General features: G+C 40.0%; 1 protein-coding gene across 1 annotated transcript in view; it reads right to left on the bottom strand.

The window, feature by feature from the left end:
* Nucleotides 1-24,288, bottom strand: part of MPP7 (MAGUK p55 scaffold protein 7) — a 128,659-nt gene that overhangs the window by 5,491 nt on the left and 98,880 nt on the right. The window contains exons 11-12 of the mRNA XM_068986756.1: nucleotides 21,897-22,067; nucleotides 5,422-5,502 (exon numbers count right to left, since the gene is read on the bottom strand). Coding sequence (XP_068842857.1) covers nucleotides 5,422-5,502; nucleotides 21,897-22,067 — 252 coding nt within the window. The remainder of the gene's footprint in view (nucleotides 1-5,421; nucleotides 5,503-21,896; nucleotides 22,068-24,288) is intronic.

The following is a 24,288-nucleotide window of genomic DNA, read 5'->3' as shown; positions in this document are numbered from 1 at the left end:
GTGCTGAGGTGGCAAGTATAAAACTGACTGCGGTCCATCCCTCCTGATTACAACTAAAAACTCTGAACCCAAAACATCTATTTTTGTTTTGAGCACTTTGAAAACAAATAAAGCAGGTAGACTGTGGAAGAGAGTCAGCCTCAGTAAGGGAGACTTTAACTTTTATTTCCCTTTAGCTTTGCCCTATGGGGGACTTCCCTGGTGGCTCAGATGGTAAACCATCTGCCTGCAATGAGGGAGACCTAGGTTCGATCCCTGGGTTGGAAGATCCCCTGGAGAAGGAAATGGCAACCCACTCCAGTACTCTTCCCTGGAAATTTCCATGGACAGAGGAGCCTGGTAGGCTGCAGTCCCTGGGGTTGCAAAGAGTCAGACATGACTGAGTGACTTCACTTTCTTTTACTTTGCCGTATGGGTGGGCTCGTTCACAGAGCAGTATGGAGGAATGTTTGTCTAAATTCCAACAGAAGCCCTGACTTTCTGGTGAAAAGAACCAGGAAGAAAACTCCCCTGTGCATTGAAGAGTGTGCAAGGAATCCAGGAAGGGAGAAAGCTGAAGAAGGAAATATGCCAATTCTGTGAAGAAATCAACACTAATCTAAGAATAACCCCTAAGCTGTGCACATGAAGCCCAGACTCCAACCAGCAAAGTTTTAAGAAGTGAACTAAGATTAGAATTGCTTCCCAGGGGGCTTGGTGATAATGAATCTGCCTGCCAAGCAGGAGACTCAGGTTCAGTCCCTGGTCAGGAAGATACCCTGAAGGAGGAAACAGCAACTCATTCCAGTATTCTTGCCTCAGAAATCCCATAGACAGAGGTGCCTGGTGGGCTACCAAGTCTGACACGACGTAACAACAAACAACAAAGATTAGAATGCACAAGCTTCAGCCTAGCCCACAAGTAGTAGAAGCACAGAACATGCCCAAACCAGTGTACAGAAGGCATAGAGAGTGGAGCTGAGACCTGCGCTATTCACATAAAGTTGCAGACTGATCCCTTAACTGCACAAGACAGGGCAGACTCAAACCAACATAGCAAAGCTTAGAAAATTGAAGTGAGATTTAAACCATAATTTATAGAAAATGAGATAAAACTTATGGTCTAAACAAAAACTAGTTGGTTACTTGCTTACTATAAACATTACCATTTTTCAGAATGACAGGATCTGGTGTCAATACAACATAGCATTCATAATATCCCGGATGCAATTTTATATTATTCAACATAAAAGAACTGAAAAAAATGAGCATTTATTTCTCAAAGGGAAAGATAATAGAAGACAGCCCTGAATGACCAAGAAGTTAGAACTATCAAAGACTTTAAAGCAACTATTGCAACTATGCTTCATAGGGTAAAGGAAAATATACCTGGAATGAATGAAAACATGAATTCTTAGCAAAGAAATAGAAACTAGAAAGAAGAAAACACTGGAAATTTTGGAACTGAAATATATTTTACAAAAACCATCCACTAGATAGGCTCAGTAGCAGAATGGAGATGACAGGGGAAATAGCCAGTGAACTTGAAGACAGATCAATAGGAATTATAAAATCTGGGCAACCAAGAGAAAGAAAATTGAAAAAAAAATAAATGGAGCCCTAGAAACCTGTATGAAAATGCTGACTGAAACACCTAACAGATGTGTAATGGGGACGCCAGAAAGACTGAAAAAGACTGAGGCTTAAAAAAGCATTTGAAGAAATAACGTCCCAAACTGCTAAAATCTGATTAAAGACATACATTTTACAAAGTTCAGAACTCAACAAATCCCAAACAGGAAAAATTCAAAGACAATAATGCTTGGACATAGCACATCCAAACAACTCAAAGTGAAAGAAAAGTAAAGAAAAAATCTTGAAAGCATCCAGAAAACAACAACAAAAGCAAAATCACAGTACATACACAGGGTACAGACACGTGAGTTCAGTGACTACAGATTTCTTACCATATGCATTAAAACATCAATGAAATCATGTCTTTTAGGAACTTAATTGCAAGGTTTCTATATTTTATGTAAAATGTCACAAAGTTACTTAAACTGTGAATGGTCAGATATATGCAATTGTAATCCCTAGAGCAACCAGTAAAAAAGCAATGCCAACGAGATATAGGCAGAGAGCCACTAGGTAAATTAAAATGGAATACTAAAGAACATTCAAATATCACCCTCACAAAGTAGACAAGGAATTAAAAAACAAAGGGAATAAACGGAAAACAAATAATAAAAGTGTGGCTTAAATCATTTCATCAATTCAAAAAATGTTAATGGTCTATATATTTCTCTTAAAAGGCAGAGAGCCATAGAATGGGTGAAAATCCAAGATCCTAGTACATACTGTCTACAAGTCTATAGGAAAGACACATGAAATATAAAGACACGGATATGTTGATAAGAAACACAAGATGATATACCATATAAACACTAAGAATAAGAAGGCTGAAGTGGCTACTTAGATAAGATACCTCAAGGAAAAAAAGAATATTTTAAAATGATAAAAGATAAATGTATTCTGTGCGACCCCATGGACTGCAGCCTACCAGGCTCCTCCATCCATGGGGTTTTCCAGGCAAGAGCACTGGAGTGGGTTGCCATTGCCTTCTCTGACATACATAATAACAAAGCAAAACTGGACTGAGTTAAATGGAGAAGTGGATAATCTCACAATCATAGTAAGAGATTTCAGTGCCCCCTCTTGCAACATTTGATAGGACCAGACAAAATGTCAGCAAGACACAGGTGATCTGAACACCACTACCAACTTCCTGGGTCTAGTTAATGTCTACGTAGAATCACGTCCAGTAACAGCAGAATACACATTCTTTTCACATGTAAAATAGTAAAGAACAGAAATTAACAAAATATTTTTAGAAAACAATAAAGGAAAACAAAATTTAAAAACTGAGTCACACTGATCAAGATAAAAAGAGAAAATCACCAATATAAAGGATGAAAAAGAGGTTGTGGGAATGGAGATTATGGAGTTAAACATCAAACAGAATACTGGTGGTATAATCAAAGCAATTTTTCTCCAAATCATCATAACTGCCTAATAAAGCCTTTTACCTGCTGCGTGTTAAGTCGCTTCAGTTGTGTCCAACTCTCTGAGACTGCACGGACTGCAGCGTGAGGCTCCTTTGTCCATGGAATTTTCCAGGCAAGAATACTGGAGTGGGTTGCCATTTCCTCCTCCAGGGGAGCTTCCCAACCATCAACTGGCAGATTCTTTACCACTAGTGCCAACTAGGGAGGCCAAACCTATCTAAAATTCTAAAACTGCTCTTAAAAATATCTTCTTTAATTAATTACATCATCCACATTTGATACTATGGCTGTTTCCCCACACATGTCTAATACAGTGAATCACCTGGGATGCTGTCTGTGAACTCAGATTTTCAGGAATTCTGTCAGATCTCCAGGAGAATCTCTCTGGAATCTCAAGGGATTCATATTATCAGGCAAGTATGGAAAACATTGTTCTGGGGATCTTTTAACATTAGCACCTGTTTAAGAAGGACAATTACTCTTTTTGGGATTTCTTTGGGGAGTCTGAGCCCTAGAACATTTCTGGATGTTGTTCATTTCTGTAACAACTTTAGATGTAGATAATATTTTAATAGATGGATACACTGAGTCCAAGGTGCAGTGGTGACTCTTTGTGACCCCATGAACTGTAGCCCACCAGGTTCCTCTGTCCATGGAATTCTCCAGGCAATACTCGAGTGGGTTGCCATTTCTTTCTCCAGGGAATCTTCCTGACCCAGGGATTGAACCTGGGTCTCCTGCATTGCAGGTGGATTATTTACCATCTGAACCACCAGGAAGTCCAAGGTGCCTTGAATAATATCAAAACTACCAGGGAGGGTTACATTTGATAGACACTCTTATTAAGATTTATCCTCTTCAAAAGAAGTTAGTTTTTACTCTAGGTGGTGCTAGTGGTAAAGAACCCACCTGCTGATGCAGGAGACATAAGAGATGTGGGTTCAATCCCTGGGTTGGGGAGATCCCCTGGGGGAGGGCATGGCAACCCATTCTAGTGGTCTTGCTGGGAGAATCCCATGGACAGAGGAGCCTGGCGGGCTACAGTTCATAGGGCGGCAAACAGTTGGACACGACTGAAGAGACTTAGTGCACACACACTCATTGGGCTACAGTAAAGAGGATCTGGAGCTGGAAAGGCTTGTGTAGTGTTACGTGGGAGGAAGAACATGAAACCTGGTTTCAAATCAAGTGTGATGATTGCCTACAGAACTTCTGGGTAAGTCAAAGTATCCTTTTACCTGTTTCCTCCTCTGTGAAATGGGGATCTTGACCATCTTATATCATTGTTGGGAGAACAAAATAAGACAAAGGCAATGAAGAAACTAGTAAATTATTAAATTTGTTTTTTACTTTGTAATCTGTTTTCCTCTAGGATTCATCTGCAATCACTCACCTGTAAGCTTATTGTTTTTCAAGATTTTCTAATGACTTGCATATTATGATTCAGCTTTTGTGAGAGTAGTGCATAATTAAAGGAAAATAAAAAGAAACTATTTAATTACATATTTCCATTTTTCCTTTACTTTCATCTCTTTTGGTAGAAATTAGCAACCCTGTAACTTATGGCTGAAAATGATTATGAACAATAACTTGGAAAAATGTAGTAATGAGGTAACAGAAAACTATAATTTTAAAATAAAGTCAAACTCGTCCAAAACTGGAGAACACTGCTGAGGGCAATATACAAACAACTTTTTTTTTTTTTAACATTACTAAAACCACTCAAAAAGCCAACATTTCAATCTAGTCTTTTAGATGGCTCCCTAATATCAACAAATTATTAAGGAGTTAAATGGCATTTATTCTGAATATCAAAATGCTTCCAGGATCATGTTTCATTTGTAAGCATGCCTGTGAAAACCAGTTTTATAAAAACAGACCTTATTCTCTATACTGAAAAGAAGCCTACCACATTCAGATTATATGGCCATGAAAAGCTCATTTTACTATATGTCAATGACTACAATATGAAAAGTAATTAAGAAACATTTATATTACAAGAAGCCTCCCTTAGCTCTCTGTAGTTTGGTCCTTCTAATCTTAAAGCTTGTTGAAAACTCTGGAAATTAAAGAAGTAGAATACACTTCTATTTAGAAGAAAACTGGTAAGTAATAATTAATGACATACATGCACTAAAATTCACCATAAAAACTGAGTGGGAAGCTGAAGCCAACAAATACCTTGCCTGTGTAATCTGGGGCTTTTCCCTGAACTTTCAGGCCTCAGTTTCCTCCTTTGTAAAATGTGGATAAGGTCACTCTGTCCTCCCCAGGGCTGGGGTGAAGACTAGCTGTGTATGCTGGCAGCCAGCTTGCAGCACGCATGCTGTGTAAGTGCTGGGCCAGCATGTGCAGCATCGAACAGGACAGAACTTACGGGGCACTGTCACGCCATAGTGCTGTGTGTCACTGATCAGCAGCTTTCGTTTCAGTTCATTCAAACCTACTCCGACAGGACCTGAAAGACAGGATAACAGAAATTCATCCCTCAACAAAACTCCATAGAAACAACTGACCTGAATCCATAAGACAGACTGAAAATGTGTATCCAACTTCATATGCATCCCAAGTAAAGAGATTATCTCTAGTCAAGTTGTACATAAGAAAAAACTAGGGAGTTACCTGTACATAAGAAAAAGCTAGGAGTTATCTGGTGGTTTTTCTACTTTTTATTTTTTTAATTATTATTTTTTGTATTTCACTTTTCTACTTTTCAAATTTAAATTCCCACCTTGCCATTAAAAAGATCAGAAATCTTTGTTTTCAATGAAACATACTCGAGTGTTGTTTGAGTACATGAACAGGTAACAGTATCCAGAAGAGCTTAAAAAATAGGTTCACCTTTAAAAAAGTGGAATTACACAGTCTGGATAGGGATCCCTTCAATTTTAAATATTTATATTTAAATATAAATATTTAAATCTTCATAAAAGAAAATCTTTGAACCTTGATTTTAGGTGCAAACCTAGCTATCCATTTTAAATTTGCACAACTGGCAGCACCATGTTAAGACCCTGTGCAACCCTGTATATTCTCAGTTGGTCCTTAAGTCTTTGAAAACTTGCAAAGACCTTGTGTTGTGCTGTGTGCTCAGTTGCTCAGTGATGTTTGACTCTTTGCGACCCCGTGGACTGTAGCCCACCAAGTGGAGTGGGTTGCCATGCCCTCCTCCATGGGATCTTCCCAACCCAGGGATCGTACCCAGGTCTCCTGCATTGCAGGTGGATTCTTTACTGTCTGAGCCAGCAGGGAAGTATAGACATTACATATTCAAATCAGTGTGCACATACTGAACAACCTGGAGCGAACAAGGCATATGTAAAAGCTGTGAAGAATCAGAGGTGATGTGTGAAGTTTGCCTTCAAAGAGAAATAACTAGGTTGGGAGAGTGACATGAAATGATTAGGAGACACGGGACAGAAAACAAAAAGCAGTTTCAAACACAAATCTGAAATCTAAAGTCAGAAGGACACAAGCCCTGGACAGCTAGCTGCCCACAGCACTGCCATCAGGGTCTGTTTAGTGACCTCCACTCTTCCCTTCAGCTGAAGCCCCAGGTGGCTTGCCCAGTGGCTCCGTGGGTAAAGAATTGGCCTGCAGTGCAGAAGCCCCAGGTAGTTCTGATGCATTTTTCAGAGCTCTGCTCAAACAACCCTTTCTCAGGAGTGTCTCTCCTGCCCCTCTGTCTCATCCTTAAGTTATCAGAGTATCCTGATACCTCCCTCATAATACTTAAAAATCGTAACAAACAACTGGAGGATGCATTGCTTAATGGCCTAGCATCTGCCTATAATGCAGGAGACCTGGGTTCGATCCCTGGGTCGGGAAGATCCCCTAGAGAAGGAAATGGCAACCCGCTCCAGTATTTTTGCCTGGAAAATCCCATGGACTGAGGATCCTGGTAGGCTACAGTCCATGGTCTCACAAAGAGTCAGACAGGATTGAGTGGCTTCACTTTCTTTTCTACCACCAAACAGAGGCACTGTGAGAGCAGGAATCATATTCTGTTGTTTCCCTTCCCCATAAGGTCAGCCCTCCAGATTGTCGCTGAATGAACCTAACTTCTAGGGCTCCCATCACCACACGAGGCTCAGGAGACCTCAGCGATGTGGAGAACAGAGATGCCCACACATGCATGCCTCAGAGTCCTCCCCGAAACACACACATCTAGATGTGGCCGCACCCCCGCAACAGCCTCCTCTCCAGGCACACGCCCGACGCCTTCTCTTAGGAACGTCTCTTCCTGCGTCTTCACCGCTCTTGCTTTCTGTTTCAAGCTCCTTCCCAACAATACTCAAAAAGTTAATATTGTCACATACCTTAAAACAGTAAGAATGACCAGGAAAACTCAAAAACACCTCCCCCTAACCTTATATTCTCCTCCAAGTCACTGCACACTCCTGTCCCAGCATCTCTAGGCTTTAGTCACTTCTCACCAGCATCACCCATTCTTCCTCCACCGGGAGGAGAGTCAAATATGGATCCTTTGACAGGTCTGCACAGATTGCATGTTGGGAGCCATGTGTTTCTCCATAACCTTCATTCTCACCTCTCTCTGCACACTCCTGCTGCATGAGACCTCCCACCCTGGAATGTAGCAAATTCTCCTTTGTGCTGCTGGGTCCTCATCACAGGCCTCTCACTTTTACAGAAACAGTCCTGTCCTTTCCTGGCCTGCTAAGTCATGCCTGTTGTTCGGGATTCAGCTTAGCTGTGGGATTTTCCTCTAACACCTTAAATGTGGGTCGAAGGCCATTTTCTTGTGCTCCCTGTACTTGCGCATCAGTAGACCACACTCTGCGCAGTGGTCTACTTGTCCTTATCCTCTAACAGACTCAGCGATGTCACCAATTGCTTCCTTTGGCAAAATGTAGACACTTACTAGTTTGATTTATTTATTTCAGTTACATTCAGTAATTACTGAGCATCTAATGGCTCAGATGGTCAAGAATTTGCCTATAATGTGGGAGACCCAGGTTTGATCCCTGGGTCAGGAAGACTCCCTGGAGAAGGGAGTGGCAACCCACTCCAGTATTCTTGCCTGGAGAATTCCATGGACAGTGGAACCTGGTGGGCTGCAGTCCATGGGGTTGCAAAGAGTTGGACACGACTGAGCAACTAACCCTTCACTTCACTTCAGTCATTATGCTGTGACAGAAGTAAAACTATTTGCCAAATGAACCCAAGGCATGGGAGTTAAAGGAAGAAGTGTTTGCACCTAGAATGTCTGGATGTGCTGGTTAGATAACACGCAGAGGTTGGTGGAGCTCACATTTGAACTTGGCTCCTGAGTCTTAAGCAGAAGGGAGGGTGATGGATCTGCCTCTGCGACAGTGAGCTTGAGGGACAGAAATCCGTCCCCCTAAGTTCAGGCAAGGAGTACAGTGTGATAGGAAGTGCAGGGTGGGGGTCTCCCTGTGAGTGAAGCAGAAGGGAGAAAAAATGATGAGCACTGATCTCCAAAACCCAGGCACCATGCAGGGGCTGATGTGTTTTATCTCCTCTGAAGGGACCAACAACATTTTGAGTAAGTACTCAAACTTCCTCCTTTAAATAAAAACAGAAAACAAACAAGAAAAACAAGGGGTTTTACGATGCTTTGTGGATGATGCAAACCTGATTGTATATGCTCCAAAAAAACTGAAAAAGAAGCAAAGAAAATACTAAAACTTAACTAGTTGGGTGGGCCCTGGCCTGCCTGCTGCCCACCAAGGCACCAAGAACTAAAGGGGGCCATGAATTCACTACTCCTTCAGCAGGTCTAAGTTCTGGAGTACTTCCCAGAGTGTGAGCTAATTTGCTGAGTGAAAGTCTAGCATTTTTTCCTTTTTTTCTTTCTTCTTCTACCCATGCCAAAAAACCACAGTGATTTATTTTAACTCTGGAGGAAAAAACTAGGTATGTTTGAATTAGTGGGGGGAAAGTATGCTGCTTTTTAACGTGATACCCTTAAATTTGGACTACTTTCAACTCCAGCCCTCATAACCTAACTCTTACTAGGGACCTTGCTTTATTGCACACCCACAGACCATGCCAAGAATGTGCAGTGGCAAACAATTTTAAAAATTTCCCCTAGATTAGGTTATTTGAAGACATTATCTTCATGGTGGGATACTGTGTGGGATACTCTCACAAAATAACTAAAATAGGGACGTAATTTTAATCATTCTTATACAAAATTGCCTGGCAGACCAATAAACAGCATCCTCCCTGCCAGGTCCTTGAATCAATTCTATTATCCATACTGGTGAAGTTCTGGGTGTTTTCCTCTTTTAGATCCTGAGCTTAAGATCACATCTTATGTATATGTGCTCAGTCGCATCCAACTCTTTGCAACCCCTGGACTGCAGCCCACTGGGCTCCTCTGTCCATGTGATGCTCCAGGCAGGAATACTGGAGTGGGTTGTCATTTCCTTCTCCAGGGATCGAAGGGCATACACTCACATTTTTAGCTGAATGATTTGTATTTAGACTACTTACACCACAGTTGGCTTAGGGATGCACACGGAGTTAGGTTCATTCATACACCTGTAAGGAGACACATTCATTTGCTTTGCAGTGTATAAATTTTTTTACCGCAATTGGTGAAAGGAACTGACACATATGTATGCAAATAAGTTACTCTAGAGTTTGTGTCCAGCTGTGGTTGTCCAGGGCTTCTCTTGTGGCTCAGCTGGTAAAGAATCCGCCTGCAATGTGGGAGACCTGGGTTTGATCCCTGGGTTGGGAAGATCTCCTGGAGAAGGGAATGGCTACCCACTCCATATTCTGTCCTGGAGAAATTCACAGACTGTATAGCCCATGGGGTTGCAAAGAGTCGGACACGAGTTGTTCATGCTAAAGAGAAGCAGAGAAGACAGTCTAAATAGCGCATATTTAAATCACAGACAGCAGGCTTTGGAAAGGCAAAGATGATGACGATACAGGGAGGTCAGGCTTGTATCACGTGGTTCACATACACCATGACTAATCTTTAAAACATCCCTGCAAGAAAGGTATTATTATCCTCACTTTACAGATGAGAAAACCGAGATGATGAAAGGGCCAGTAATTTTCCCAAGGTCGCACATCTGGAGTGTGGCTTAGCTGGTATTCAGAAGCCTGTGTGTCTGCTCAAGAGTCCACATACTTTCCACTCAATCCATCATCTTATCGAAAGAATGCTGACAGGACACAGGCTCAGGTAACGAGGTGCTCAGCTGTTTGTAGCTGTGACCCATAACTTCACAGAGTCTTTCACCCCATTCCAAGTTGCCTCGCACTTTAAACAGTGATGAAAAGTTATACTTGTGGAATACAAGACTCAGGCTACAAAAAATGGCAGAAGTCAAATCTGGTGAACTCAAATCTTACCCTGTGCAGAACTTCTGAGAACTCTAAACTAAACTTAATGAAGATGACAAGCATACCAGGCCTGGACAACATACACAGGGCATGTCTATTCAGATTTTTGATTCAGGACTAAGGAAAATCAGACGGACTGATGCTATCAAAGGAGAAGGCAAAAAAGCACATTAAAAAATCATTTGGAGTTCACTAATTTGGAATGCATGCAGCAAATGTTATTCGTACAGTGGATGGGCTTGCTAGCTTTAAAAACAAAGGAATGACTCTATTCAAAGCAGAAATGTAAATGTGTCTTTTTTTTTAATCTGATAAGAATTTAGAAAATCATTTTCCATGCAAATTCTAGAAAGAATAAAGTCACGAGTCATCTGCATTAGTTGAAATTCTTGTAAAAATACATTAAATGGAGAAGTAAGATAATTAGAAAGGTATATATTTTTCTTTTTTGGCTGTAGATTATTTTATTATGTATTTTCACCCAGAATACCACAGCAGTGATAATATGTCTTGTGTTCTTCAGAAAGGCATATTACTTTCAATACTTGAATGCATTTAATTAGTAACTCCTTTCTGAGAGTAGGCAAATGTGTTGTGTGTGGTTTTATATAAAGGCTCATTCATTTCAGCCACAGAAATACAGCCCATTTGGGGGTTAATAAAATGATGCTAGTAAAATTTCTATTTAAAGCTTTACATTTAGGAAAATATGCACATTAACTAATGTAAAAATGCCTTTATTTTTATCTTATAAAGAAAGATTTTGGAGGGTGGGGTCAAGGTGGTGGAGTAGGAAGGCTGAGCTCACCTCCCACCACGAGCACACCAACATTAACAAATATTTACAGAGCAACTATCAATGAGAACAACCTGAAGACGGGTAGAAAGATCTTACACAACTAAAGATATAACAAGTCCACAACAAGATGGGTCGGAGGCGTGGAGATAAGGTATAATCAAGACCCACCCACCCCAGGTAGGTGACCCACAAACAGGGGGAAATTTACAATTGCAGAGGTTCTCCCCAAAGAGCAAGGCATCCGGGTCCCACATCCGGCTCCCTAGCCTGGGGGTCCTGCACAAGAAGACGAGCTCCAAGAACTTCTGGCTTTAAAGGGCAGAGGGGCTTACTTTCAGGAGAGCCAGAGAGCCGTGGGGAATAGAAGACGCTGCTCTTAGAGGACAACTACAGAACCCTCCACACTCTGAATCCCTGCATGGGGCAGAAATTTGAAAGGAAATCTGAAGTCTTTCCCATTCTACTGTTTTCCTCTATTTCTTTGCATTGTTCATTTAAGAAGGCCTTCTCATCTCTCCTTTCTCTTCCCTGGAACTCTGCATTCAGTTGTGTATATCTTCCCCTTTCTCCTTTGCTTTTTGCTTCTCTTCTTTCCTCAGCTATTTGTAAAGCCTCCTCAGACAACCACTTTACCTTCTTACATTTCTTTTCCTCAGGGATGGTTTTGGTCACTGTCTCCTGTACAATGTTAAGAACCTCTATCCATAGTTCTTCAGGCACTTTGTCTACCAGATCTAATCCCCTGGATGTATTTGTCACTTCCACTGTTTAAAATCACAAGGGATTTGATTTAGGTCTTAGCTGAATGGCCTAGTGATTTTCCCCTACTTTCTTCAATTTAAGCCTGAATTTTGCAATAAGGAGCTGATGATCTGAGCCATAGTCAGCTCCAGGTCTTGTTTTTGCTGACTGTACAGAGCTTCTCCATCTTGGGTTATAAAGAATATAATCAATCTGATTTCAGTATTGACCATCTGGTGATGTCCATGTGTAGAGTTCTCTCTCATGTTGCTGGATGAGGGTGTTCTTACACTCTATGTAAGAGGCTATGATGTTCTTACATCAAAAAAATAATTTAAAAAGCCATGCTCTCTGACAGTGTACTTTTAAACTTCAACCATCTACTTATTTAGAAAGCCTGAGTCACTGAACAGTGAATAATTATTTACTAGAACAATAATGTATTACTGTGAAAATCATGTTTACAGAGACCAATGAAATATGGTATTTTTTTCAAATGACACTCATGATGTAGTCCTGCAAAGAGTTAGCATAAAGTAATTTCTCATTTGTAAACATCAAGCACAGAATTTAGTTGTAGTTTTTCTTAAGGCTGATGAATTTAATAATGTACATCAGGATGGGTGGTACCTTACACATAAAAGGTCAATATGCTAAAAATCATAGTATTAATCTGTTAGGAAATAAACTTCTCAGAAAGAGATTCAGGTAGGTAGAGATTAGCCCAATTAGTTTTAACATACTGTACACTCATCTAGAAAGCCACAGTGTATGAATAAGATAATTTTTATTTGAGTCTAATAGTAAGTTGTATATAGGAAAGAAATCTGTTGCTCTGGCCAAGAACTATTCACTTCTGTTCCTGATCTTTGAACAGGTTGGCGCAAACATGAAGACAGTATATTCTGTGGAAAGCAACTGACACAGATGCAGCTTTTACTGCGTGTTTACCTCCAGTGTACCTGTACTGCTTAACACGACAATCCTTCTGCATTTTCTCCCAGACGTTGGCCAGACTTGTCACTCTTACTATCCGATGAAACATCAGAATTACTGAAGACTGCAATAAATATCCAAACTGTTTTTGTGACCTAAAAAAGCCACACTTACTCATTTGATTTATTGCAAAACAAATGAAATCTCTGGGTATCCCTTGGATCAGACCCATGTTATAAAAAGTCTACTTATCATATGGTAGCACTACTATATTTGCTGCTCAAGGCATAAAATAAAAACAAGCTATTTGGCTCACAATCTTATAATGATCACATTAGTGGGTGGCTGAATTTTTGTGTTGGGGAGTGACAGATCTGTTTATAAAGCTCAATTTAAAGTTCCCTGGGAATCAACTATATAGAAAACATAGCAACTTAGCAGTTCATAACGAGCCTTGAGAGAAATTGATTTTCTTTCCTCTGTTGTTCTATAGTGAGAGAAAAATGCAATTAATGAGGCATCAATTTTTATATTGCTGTCAGGAGGGGGAGGAGAAAAAAGGGAGAAGGAGAATGAAAAGAAAAAGGAAGTAGGAAGCTTGTTGAAACAGCATTATTTTTTCCAAAGCAGCTATTACACCAGACTTAGATAAGAATGACTTATAAGTATTTGTCTCACCCTTGACTCAGGGTTATGGCAAGAGTGCAATAAAACTAAAAGGCAAGATAAAACCATCCTTGAGTCTTCCTTAGCTTAGTAGAACAGAGCATGGATCATTTCCTTACTTGTTCAAAAATGCAACTTTTTCAATGAGGTACCATGATTCTTTATTTAAAATAGCCAATGCCCAAGTCCCCTGATTCTACTCTGCTTCTACGTTCTTCTACATCATTTATCACCCTCTAAGTACAATATGATTGACTTTATTATTTATTAATAATTTATTATGAATAAGTTTTCTGTCTATATGTCCTTCCCAGGGAAACAATGTTTGTGCTCTTCAATGACAGACTCACGGATCTAGAACAGTGCCAGGCACTGCCTGTTCCTTCCCACACAAATGTACTGAACGAACATCAGTGTGATTTATGCCCAGAAAGGCTGCCAGAGTGTAAACATGCAAGACAGACCAACAGCATAAAAAGCCAACTGTGGTTCTAATAAAGATCATATTTACCTCTTATATACAAGGATTATAATTTTAAATCCATCACACACTCATAGACTCAATTATAACTTTGGTGTTTACAGTTGTCCATATAAAACCCTGCAGAGCAGTCTCTTAATTCCCACCAACATTCAATCAACCTCCAACAAAAGTTATAGGAATTCTGATAAACATATTAACATTTACAGTTAGTCTTGACTGCTTACTTTCCTCTCTGCTTTATGTGGAAGGCTTTTTGTTTTGCCAGTTTTATGGGAAAATGGTGACAGTCTTATAAAGGTCGATTTATTCAAACTACTTCCCCAAGGCAGACTCTAGGCGACATACAAGACTCCGCAGAAAGGAGAAGGAATAGTACTTCATGCTCAAGCTAGAAACATGAAATATACAGAAAGATTTATTGTCAGTTTCCTCCTATGTCTCATAACCAGACAGAACAAGTCACAAATTGTCTGACTATCCGCAAGATGAATTTGTGCTCTTTACTGCCTTAAGCTGTGAAATGTTTTAGTAGCTTTTTAACACCAAAGCTTTCTCCCTGCAAACACGCTCTTAGTATTTGGCTTTATTACTTTACTCTTTAAAAATTCAGGTTTCGCTAAAGATAACACTTATATAGAAAATACACTAAATTTAGTATACTTAGTTTTAACATACTTTTGGAAAATACTTTTAAATGCAGAGGGGAATATAACAGAAACTGTCACAGAGATGTTTTAGTGGCTGAAATGTAGCTTGAAATAGCATCTTTTCAAAATGAAGAGAAAATTAAATACTTCTGATCAAGGTTCAAATTCCCCTGTCATATTTTTGTCATGTGAACAACTTGGATAATTTTAACTTCCTGAACATTAAGTCCAAGAATTAAAATCACAAAATATTATGGTTAAAAAAATGTAGATTCTGAACAGCCTTTTAATGTTACTTATCTAACAGTTTCAGGGCAAACACCTTTATTCGCAGTGGCTTTGCAAATACTGGGAGGAGACAAATGAGGCTGGAGGAATCTGCTTATATTCTTTCCAGCTCTGTAAATTATGGGCTTCCCAGGTGGCACTAGTAGTAAAGAACCCGCCTGCCAATGCAGGAGACATTAGAGACGTGGGATCGATCCCTGGGTTGGGAAGATCCCCTGGAGGAGGGCATGGCAACACACTCCAGTATTCTTGTCTGGAGAATCCCATGGACAGAGGAACCTGACGGGCTAGGGTCCATGGGGTCACAAAGAGTTTGACACAACTGAAAACTTAGCACACACACGTTACAGCATCTGAGAACTATTTTTTAAATATAATTTTTACAATTAGGAAAGGCAAACAGTTAATGCAGGAACAATGAGAATTTCCAAAATTTTAATTCACTGCTGGACACACTCTTTCAGATGATGATAAATGGCTAAATGATCTAATTTATTAAGTATTTTGAACACTGAGCTTCCAAATCAGCAGAGGCCTATTCATATTTTAACGTTTCAATAGTATTTTTAGCTAAGATACAAGAGCTCCATTTTATTAAAAGACTAGTAGAGCCAGGTATTGGTCTAAACCTGTCGTAAATACTTCCTCTAGCTCTCAAACAAACTTAGAAAGCAAGAAAGTGATCTTGCTATTTTCATTTTTTAGATGAAGAAACTGCAGCCAGAAGACATGTGAAATGTGCAGGTGTCGTGTTCCCAGATACTGAATCACAGAACTGAACAGGGATGAGCCTGTCCTGCCCAGAAGTCTGCTTGTCACCGTCCACACTGTCCTGTACTATACCATCATGGGACCTAATAGACAGAGATTCCTCGAGACAATAAACGGATACCTTCAACAGCACCATATGGGACAAGCTGGAAGATTTTCCAAGTGGTGAGCACATAGAAGAAAGTGAATAATGGGAAATTCTTAGAAGCCCAGTCTACAGAGGCCACAGTGCGGGAGAAGACAAAAGACACAGCTGAAGGCCACTTCCACACCTCCACCTGTACAAGCATTCCTGATTTTAAAAGGTTTCCAAATCCTTCCTTTAGTAGAAACAAGAGAAGTAGCTTGTGTGAATTTAGTATTTTAACATGATTTTCTTTCTCTATTTCACATAGAGATTCAGGATATTCTATTTGCCTGGGTATACTATGTACTTTAACATTACAAAAAAATAAGACTAGTATTCTCCATTAAGTCTGTTCTGCTATAATGCAATAATATGGACTTTAAAAGTTCTGCATTATTAAAAACTATCTTTTACCAGCACTTGTTCCCAAATAGGTAAATGAAGTGTAAGAGTTTCATATAAACTTATTTTTCCAATAAAAATTTCAGAATAAAGACTAATAATAAACCAGTTGCTCTAAATAGATAAATATCACTGAGCAAATTCAGAATAGATTAAGACAATAGATTGTCTATTAAGACAAAATCAGAAGTTTTAAAACCATCATTATAACATATGTATGACAAAGAACAAAATGGAAGTGTGATGTTAAGAAAAGTAGAAAATCAAAATATTGGGTTGGCCAAAAGCTTCGTTTACGTTTTCTCATAAGATGTTATAGAAAAACTCAAAAGAACTTTCTGGTCAGCTCAATAAATTGCAGCCAGTTGGCAACAATCAACAAAGAATGCAATGGCAACTGAACCCAACCAAACAGAGCAAGGGGCTTCCCTAGGGTGTAGGGGCTAAGGACTTCAGTGTTACAAGGAGCAACAGGTAAAAAGCAAAACGCAGAATCTCTGGCCTCGCCTGGGACTCCCAGATCAGAACCTGCATTTTAACAAGATTCACAAGTGACTCAAATGCCTTTGGAAGTTTGAGAAGCGCTGGAGTCTGGGCTGGCTGAGTTGGTGTTGGTGGCCTCAGGGATAGCGGGGGTCTCTGTCTACACCAGCATGACAGGACTGGGGGACTGAAGGCTGCAGACAAAGCAGATGGTAAAAGCAAGCCCAGGAATCCTCCCTGGTGGCTGAGAGGGCTGCAGGGTGGGGGCCAGCCGAACATGGGAACAGATCGGAGGAGAGAGCAGGCAAACCTGCTAGGATGCTTTAGGGAAGTGCTGGCAAACTCAAGAATCAGGAAAGTGGACCAGTCATGCCATGTGCAATGTGGCGCCCCATGTGGCCAGCGTGGGGGAGGCAGAGCTGACCGGACCCTGGCCCACCCCCCCTCCAGAGGAAATGTGACTCAGGCTGCAGCTCTTGTGCACAGAGAGGCTCTCAAGAGACTCGGAACTGAACTTTCACAGAACGTCGAGGTATCTGTTAGAAAAATGAATGGAGGGCCCTAAACCAAAGGAAAAAAGAGAAAAGTAGGATATTCAGGACTGGCACACAGTGTCGACACAGCCCTGATTTTGCAGATCAAAAGCAGTACTCCACAGGGAGATGAGGAACAGGCTCTGGTCTTGAACTGTCTGGGGCAAAATGGGCTCCACGGCTTAGAAGCTGGATCCAGGGCCAGTGACTGACTTCTCTCATCTGTGTGCTTGAGTTTCTTCTTCTGTAAAATGGGGACATGAAAAGTATTTACCTCATAGCCACAGTGAGGGCTGAGGAAATAATAACAGCATCCCCCTGAGCACAGGGCCTGGACTCAATACACATCAGCCACTGTTATGACACAGGGCTCAGGAAGGGTGGGACCTGCCTAAGAAACAAGTTAAAACTGAAAAACCATTGGGACAGTTTCAAAGCAGTTGGGTACAGCAGAGAGTAAGAAAACATGACAGTTAGATCTCAGTTTGTAATAGAGAAACCTAAGTCACGAAAAGGGGTGTTTTAGTTGTTGATGAAGAAATGCAGTGAATTATTTACTCAAGGCCTGGAAAACTCCAAAGAGGAAGGACACGTTAATGGGGAGAAATGCATAGCAAAGGAAATAAGACTCTTCACTGACTATACCACTTTGAAGCATCAACACTGAGCATCCCCAGTGTAGGAGTATCTTGGAGTTAATACCCCTTTGGGGAGATAAAAGAATTTCCCCCAAGAATCAGGCCTCAGAAACCTAAGGAATTCCAAGAAGGAGAGAGTTAAGAGCACTCACTGCAGGCTGAGTGATGTCACAGGCTGAACAACTAAAAGTGAAGAAAGCCCTAGGATCGGCCTAGAGTATAAACATACAGTGACGAGAGCACACAGTATGTGGTTAGAAACGAAGGCACCTGGCTCACTAGACAGATCCACATTCAACTTAGAGGTCAGGTGCCAGGAACCCGAAGATCAAGGGACAAAGGGGATTTAGGGCAAGGTGAGTGCCCACAGCTAAATTAGCCTCAGGACTAATTAGTCTCAGGTGGTCCAGTGGTTAAGAATCCACCCTCCAACGTGGGGGATGCAGGCTTGATCCCTGGTCGGGGAACTAAGATCCCACATGCCAAGGAGTAACTAAGCCTGCACACCACAGCTACTGAGCTCATGCGCTGCAACTAAGACTCGATGCAGCCAAATAAATTTAAAAAATAAAAAATTAACTTCTTCGTTAAAGATTTTACCCAGATATATTTTAGTTCAGTCATCGTGGATCTAGACAATCAGCACTCATGTAAAGCAGCACCCCAAACACTGCAGATCACTGTGATTGGAGCTCACAATGGAACGCTGTGATACAGTTTTCTGGGAGCATTAATTTACCTGAAAAGGTAGTTGGGGTGATGCTGTGTTTTTATTCTGTCCCAATGCCCTTTGAAACTGGGTAGGAGGTATGTCAGTGAGGGCTGTGTTGTCCAGTTCTGAGGAGGCTGATTGGGAATGCCTGTCTCCACAGAGGCAAGCTGTGTATGATGGGAGTTCCAGCTTCACGCCGGTGGGGAAAGCCTAACACAGCCTGTCTGTCCCACTGATTACAACTGAAACCTCTGGACAGCACACAAAAAGCAATGATCTGGGGGTTTTGGAGAAGCAAACAAAAGCAGGCAGAGTGTAAAAGGAAGTCAGGCCCTGAGAGGTGAGCCCCAAGGAGGTGTGATGGTGGTGGTTTAATCATGAAGTCGTGTCCGACTCTTGCAACCCAATGGACTGTAGCCTGCCAGGCTCCTCTGTCCATGGGATTCTCCAGGCAAGAATACTGGAGTGGGTTGCAATTTCCTTCTCCAGGGGGATCTTCCCAACCCAAGGATTGAACCCAGGTCTCCTGCATTGCAGGCAAATTCTTAACCAACTGAGCTATGAAGGGAAGCCTCCAAGGGGTGAAGGTTCCCATTTTATTTTTCTTCTCTTCTTTGACTTTGCCCAGAGGATGAGGCTCTGTCTCAGAGCTGCACCGTGGAGCAGGAGGCTGTGCAGCTGAGATCCCACAAAAGCTGTGATGACTGAGATGAACCTAAAGCAGCACAACAGAGGCTCTGAGAAACGAACTAAGATGTAAACCAATGTCTAAGTCTCTCTCACCCCAAGGGCCATATGCATGGCACAGACCAGAAGCAGTGAAGAGCCTGGCCTACTGGGCTAAAAACAGCATAATCCAGAGGAATTTAGTAAGACCCAAAGTCTATATCAAATAATGTTCAGAACATCCAAGAGATGGAACAAATGATTCGACAAACAGAACTAGGTAAAGGTGAACAATTCTCAAGGAGAAAGACAATCAACAGATGCCAACCCTTAGATGCTGGAACCATCTAAGACGAGAGGGTGGCTAAGCTTCAGAAGATAAAACTAAACACACTTGAATGGAAACGTACAGTTCTTACGAAATAAGCAAAAACTATGAAAAAGAGCTAGTAATTTCCCAAATGAAGAAAATACCTGAAAGAAAAAAAATTGCTCAGTGGGCTAAACAGCAAACAGATAATGAGGAAAAGAGTTAGAGATCTTGAGAGGAAAAAAAAAAAAACCAAGAAATCAAATTTGAACAACAGAGAAGCTCTGGGAAAAAACTTATAAGAACTTGTGAAACCACCTTAAAGGGTCTAAAATATGTGCTACTGGAGTCTCAGAGTAGAGGGGAAAGGATGGGTCAAAACAAACATCTTGGGGAAGAAAATGGCCAAAAATTTGATGAATGTCATAAATTTTCAGATTTGAGAAGTCTGGGAAATCCAGACAGGTTAAATTCAAAAGACACATCGTGATCAGTGCTAAAAATCAAAGATAAGGAGAAAACTTGAAAACAACTAGAGAATAATTACACATAGAGATAAAGCCAAAAAGTCATCAATATATTAATATAAAATAAGAAAAAAAATAATCACGTTACCCAAAAGAAGGCAGGAAAGAGGAACAAAGAAAAATTTTGAAAAGTACAAGGGGCCAAAGAGAAAACAAATCATAAAATATCAATAGTAGGCTTAAATCCAACCATATCAATAGTTAAATGTAAATTTAATATGAACATATATGTGTGTGCTTAGTTGCTCAGTTGTGTCAGACTCTCTGTGATCCCATGGAATGTAGCCCGCCAGGCTCCTCTGTCCATGGGGATTCTCTAGACAAGAATTATAGAGTAGGTTGCCATGCCCTCCAGGGGATCTTCCTAACCCAGGGATCAAACCCAGGTTTCCCGCATTGCAGGTGGAGTCTTTACTGTCTGAGCCACCACAGAAGCCCTATATTAAACTTTAAACATATCAATAAAAGACACTGATTATTAAATTGGATATCTAAAAAAGACCCAATACTATCCTGTCTGAAAGACACAGATGGATTAAAGTAAAAGAAAGTGATGTACCAGGCAAACAATAAGCAAAAGAAAGCTTGAGTGGCTATGTTATATATCACATAAAGTGACTTCAGGATAATGAATATTACCAGGGGTAAAAAAAGAATATTACACAATAAAAGTGACTTCACTAAGAAAACATAATACTCCTAAATGTGTATCCACCCAGCAACAGAGCTTCTAAATCTATTAAGTAAAAGTGGATTAATGTGAAAAGAGAAATAGACACATCTACAGTTAGAGAATTTAACAGTCTTCTCCCAACAATTAACAGAGCAAGTGGACAAATAATAAAAATACAGAAGACCTGAATAATAATATCAACCTACTTGACTTACATAATATGTATAAAACACTCTATTCAACAACAACGTAACACATTCTTTTTACAAATACAAAGAACACATTCTTTGTATTCTGGGCTAAAAAAAAAAGAAAAAAATTCTGACAAACTTAAAAAAATAATTGAAATCATACAAAGCATATACTCTGACTATAATGGAATTAAATAAGAAATCAATAGCCAAAAGATACCTGGATAATCCCTAAGTATCTGAAAATTAAACAACACATATGTGAACAACTCACTGATCAAAGAAGTCACAACAGAAATTAGAAAATATTCTGATCTTAATGATATGTTATAAAAACACAATCAAAAGTTGTAGGATGCAGTGCTTAGAGGCAAATTTAAATTTATGCCCAGTTAATACTTAAACATTTGTAAAGGGGTTTTTGCTCAGTGATCAAAGATTCAACTTGATAAAACTAGAAAAAGAAAAAGAAATCCAAAGAAGGCAGAGAAAGGGGCTTCCCAGGTGGCGCTAGTGGTAAAGAACCCACTTGCCAATGCAGGAGACACAAGACACAGGTTCGAATCCTGGGTCAGAAAGATTCCCTAGAGGAAGGCATGGCAACCCACTCCAGTATTCTTGCTTGGAGAATCCCATGGACAGAGGAGCCTGGTGGGCTACAGGCCATGGATACTTAGTACACACACACTGCTACAGAGAGAAGGTCCAGTGAAACGCCAAACCCATGACACAGAGATCTGGTAAAGTCTCAATGTCATAAGTACAAAAAGACTACAAAGATTTCATTTTAGAGGTCAAAAGGTGTTCAAGATGAGATTTTTTTTTTTTTTCACTTGAACACTTCCAGCATTGTGCCCTCTGAAGTTAAATTCTCACTGTCTCACTTCCTCAGCATCACACAAGCCATCACTTACCAACCAAGACAACGAGTCTGTACTTCTCATTCGTCTGCCGTCGATAGGGTGTTACTTCCTCATACGTGGGCACGTCGGCTGTGTCGTACTGGTCACTCCTCTTGCACTCATACATGGATTTATTTGTTTTCTTATCTTTTCTACTAAGACGGAAACTTCTTCTAAAACCAGCTGCAAATACAAAAAAAAAAAAACCACACCTTTTTAGCAGTTAAAACTAAAAAAAGACACCCCCTCTAAAAAAAATTTTTTTAAACCCCTCAAAGTTGGGCTGGATTTTATTTACCATAATAGCATTACCAGGGCACTGAGTAATAAAAGGGAAATAGATCCTCCACGATTTCATTAAAACCACTGATAAAAGAATCATCTAACCTTTAATTGTATTGTTATAATACTTTTAAGTTTTGTTTGCTTCCCAATCATAAAGAGTTCTTTTCAAAAATCAGGAAACGAAATAAAGAGGTCAGATATCATAAAGAACATTTTTGCACAGACTGATGAACACAATTGTAAGAAAAAGGTAAAAGCACTGCAGAAACCTTTTAAATATAAATGATGAATTCTCCCATTCATAAATACTAGAATCTTTTACACTGTGTTCTAAGCACAGCCTAACAACATCCCTGTGGCACAGACAGCATCTATTGTTAAACAGAAAGAAAACTAAAGTGTCCAAAATGTGTCCTACAAGTGGCCCACAGAAGTGGCCTAATGTGTCCAAAAGACCTCTGACTGGATCAGCCAGACAGAACCAGACTATCACTGACAGCAAGTTACTTCACCGCTCTGAGACCCCAGTAGGTGGAGTAAATGACCAAGCCTCAGGTTCTTTTCTCCTATAGAAATTCTATGCTAATACTGAAGTGAATAGCCATTCCCTTCTCTGGGGCATCTTCCTAACTCAGGGACCGAACCTGGGCCTCCTGCATTGCAGGCAGATTCCTTACTATCTGAGTCATTAGGGAAGCCCTTTATAATGTGAAGCTGACTGCAATTTGAAAATCAGTTTCTGAGCCACAGTTGTGTACTCTTACTAATACCGTACCATATTTTACTAAGACACCTTTTCAAGTATTTAAGTAAGTTTCCTGTCTGCTTAAACAGCTCCCTCCAGCACAATGCTGTCATTTGAAATGTTGGCTTAGAAAAGCGAAGGCAAAAGTTCCTTGTCTCAGGCAAACCCTATTTCACTCTACTTGTTCTTCACATAGTTATAACATTCTGGTTTAATGTCTTTTCTTGAAGAGTGGTATTTACCATACACATCATTCAAGGATTCTTGGCCTAACCAACACTCTCAAAATCCAGACTTTAAAGGGAGGCAACAGCCTGTTTATTACAATATGATAAATATTCTATAGCAGTTTCATAACATAAAACAAATGCAAGCATATTTTAAAATGTATAAAAACAGATTCTCTTTAAAAAGAATACTAATCAAATCTGGTAAACAGGAACAAAACTTTAATAAAGGTATTTTACAATAAAATGCAATAATGTGAATTTTAGAGAACAAAGAAAAATAAATAGTACTACTGGATTTAAAAATTAATATTCAAAATAAAGGCAGTATTAAAAAAACAATTAATGAATGTCCATGGAGTTCTATCACTTACCTTATAGATTCACAGTTTAATAAAAATCAAAATATTAAGAATGGAATGATAAATATGTTCCTGGAACCCACTAAGAATCGGTCTGATTTTGAGATACTTGAATTATTTGAGGGAGAAGATTTACAAAGAATTTGAAACAAGGAAGACAGCTGCTCTAATAATCTATTAAAGACAAAAGGAAAAAGCAACAGAATAAATGATGAAACATATCATCTTACAAAGAAAGGTGAGATTTCAGGGACAAAGAGGAAATGTACCAACCTGGTCCTAGGATGAAGAAAAGATGGGTGAATTCTAAGAATCTTAACTGCACAGAGAAGTCAAACTTCTACGGTGACGGTCAGAGGACAAACTGTAACTATGTTTTGTATTTTTGGGGGGAAAGACTCATGAGACATCCTGTAGGATTAGCAGATAGAACTAAAAAATCCCTTCACAATTATTCCTCATATGGAGGGAGGGATTTCCTCAAGTCACTGCAAACATCTGGCACAGAAATGGATCGAAGACATACATGTCTCATCCACAATGAGTCCAAAAGCAAAACCCAGAAAAATTCCTGATCGAGGAATCCCAACTAAATCCTGAATTTCAGTGAAAATGCTTACCTAATGGAGTCTTTATGATTAACTGAAGTTTTCACCTTTGTTGTAAACAGTAATGATATAGTGGGGGGAAGAGAAAAGGGAACCGGATTTCTAATGTGAGATCTCCATGGACATGCAGAGTGAGGAGCTGGGGGTCACTGGGGGGTGTGAGCTGTACAGCACTTG

This window comes from Capricornis sumatraensis, chromosome 15 (genome assembly GCF_032405125.1).
Source record: "Capricornis sumatraensis isolate serow.1 chromosome 15, serow.2, whole genome shotgun sequence".
In the NCBI taxonomy this organism is placed as follows: Eukaryota; Metazoa; Chordata; class Mammalia; order Artiodactyla; family Bovidae; genus Capricornis; species Capricornis sumatraensis.
Note: the sequence above shows the minus strand (reverse complement) of the source record. Positions and strands in the feature narration are given on the sequence as shown.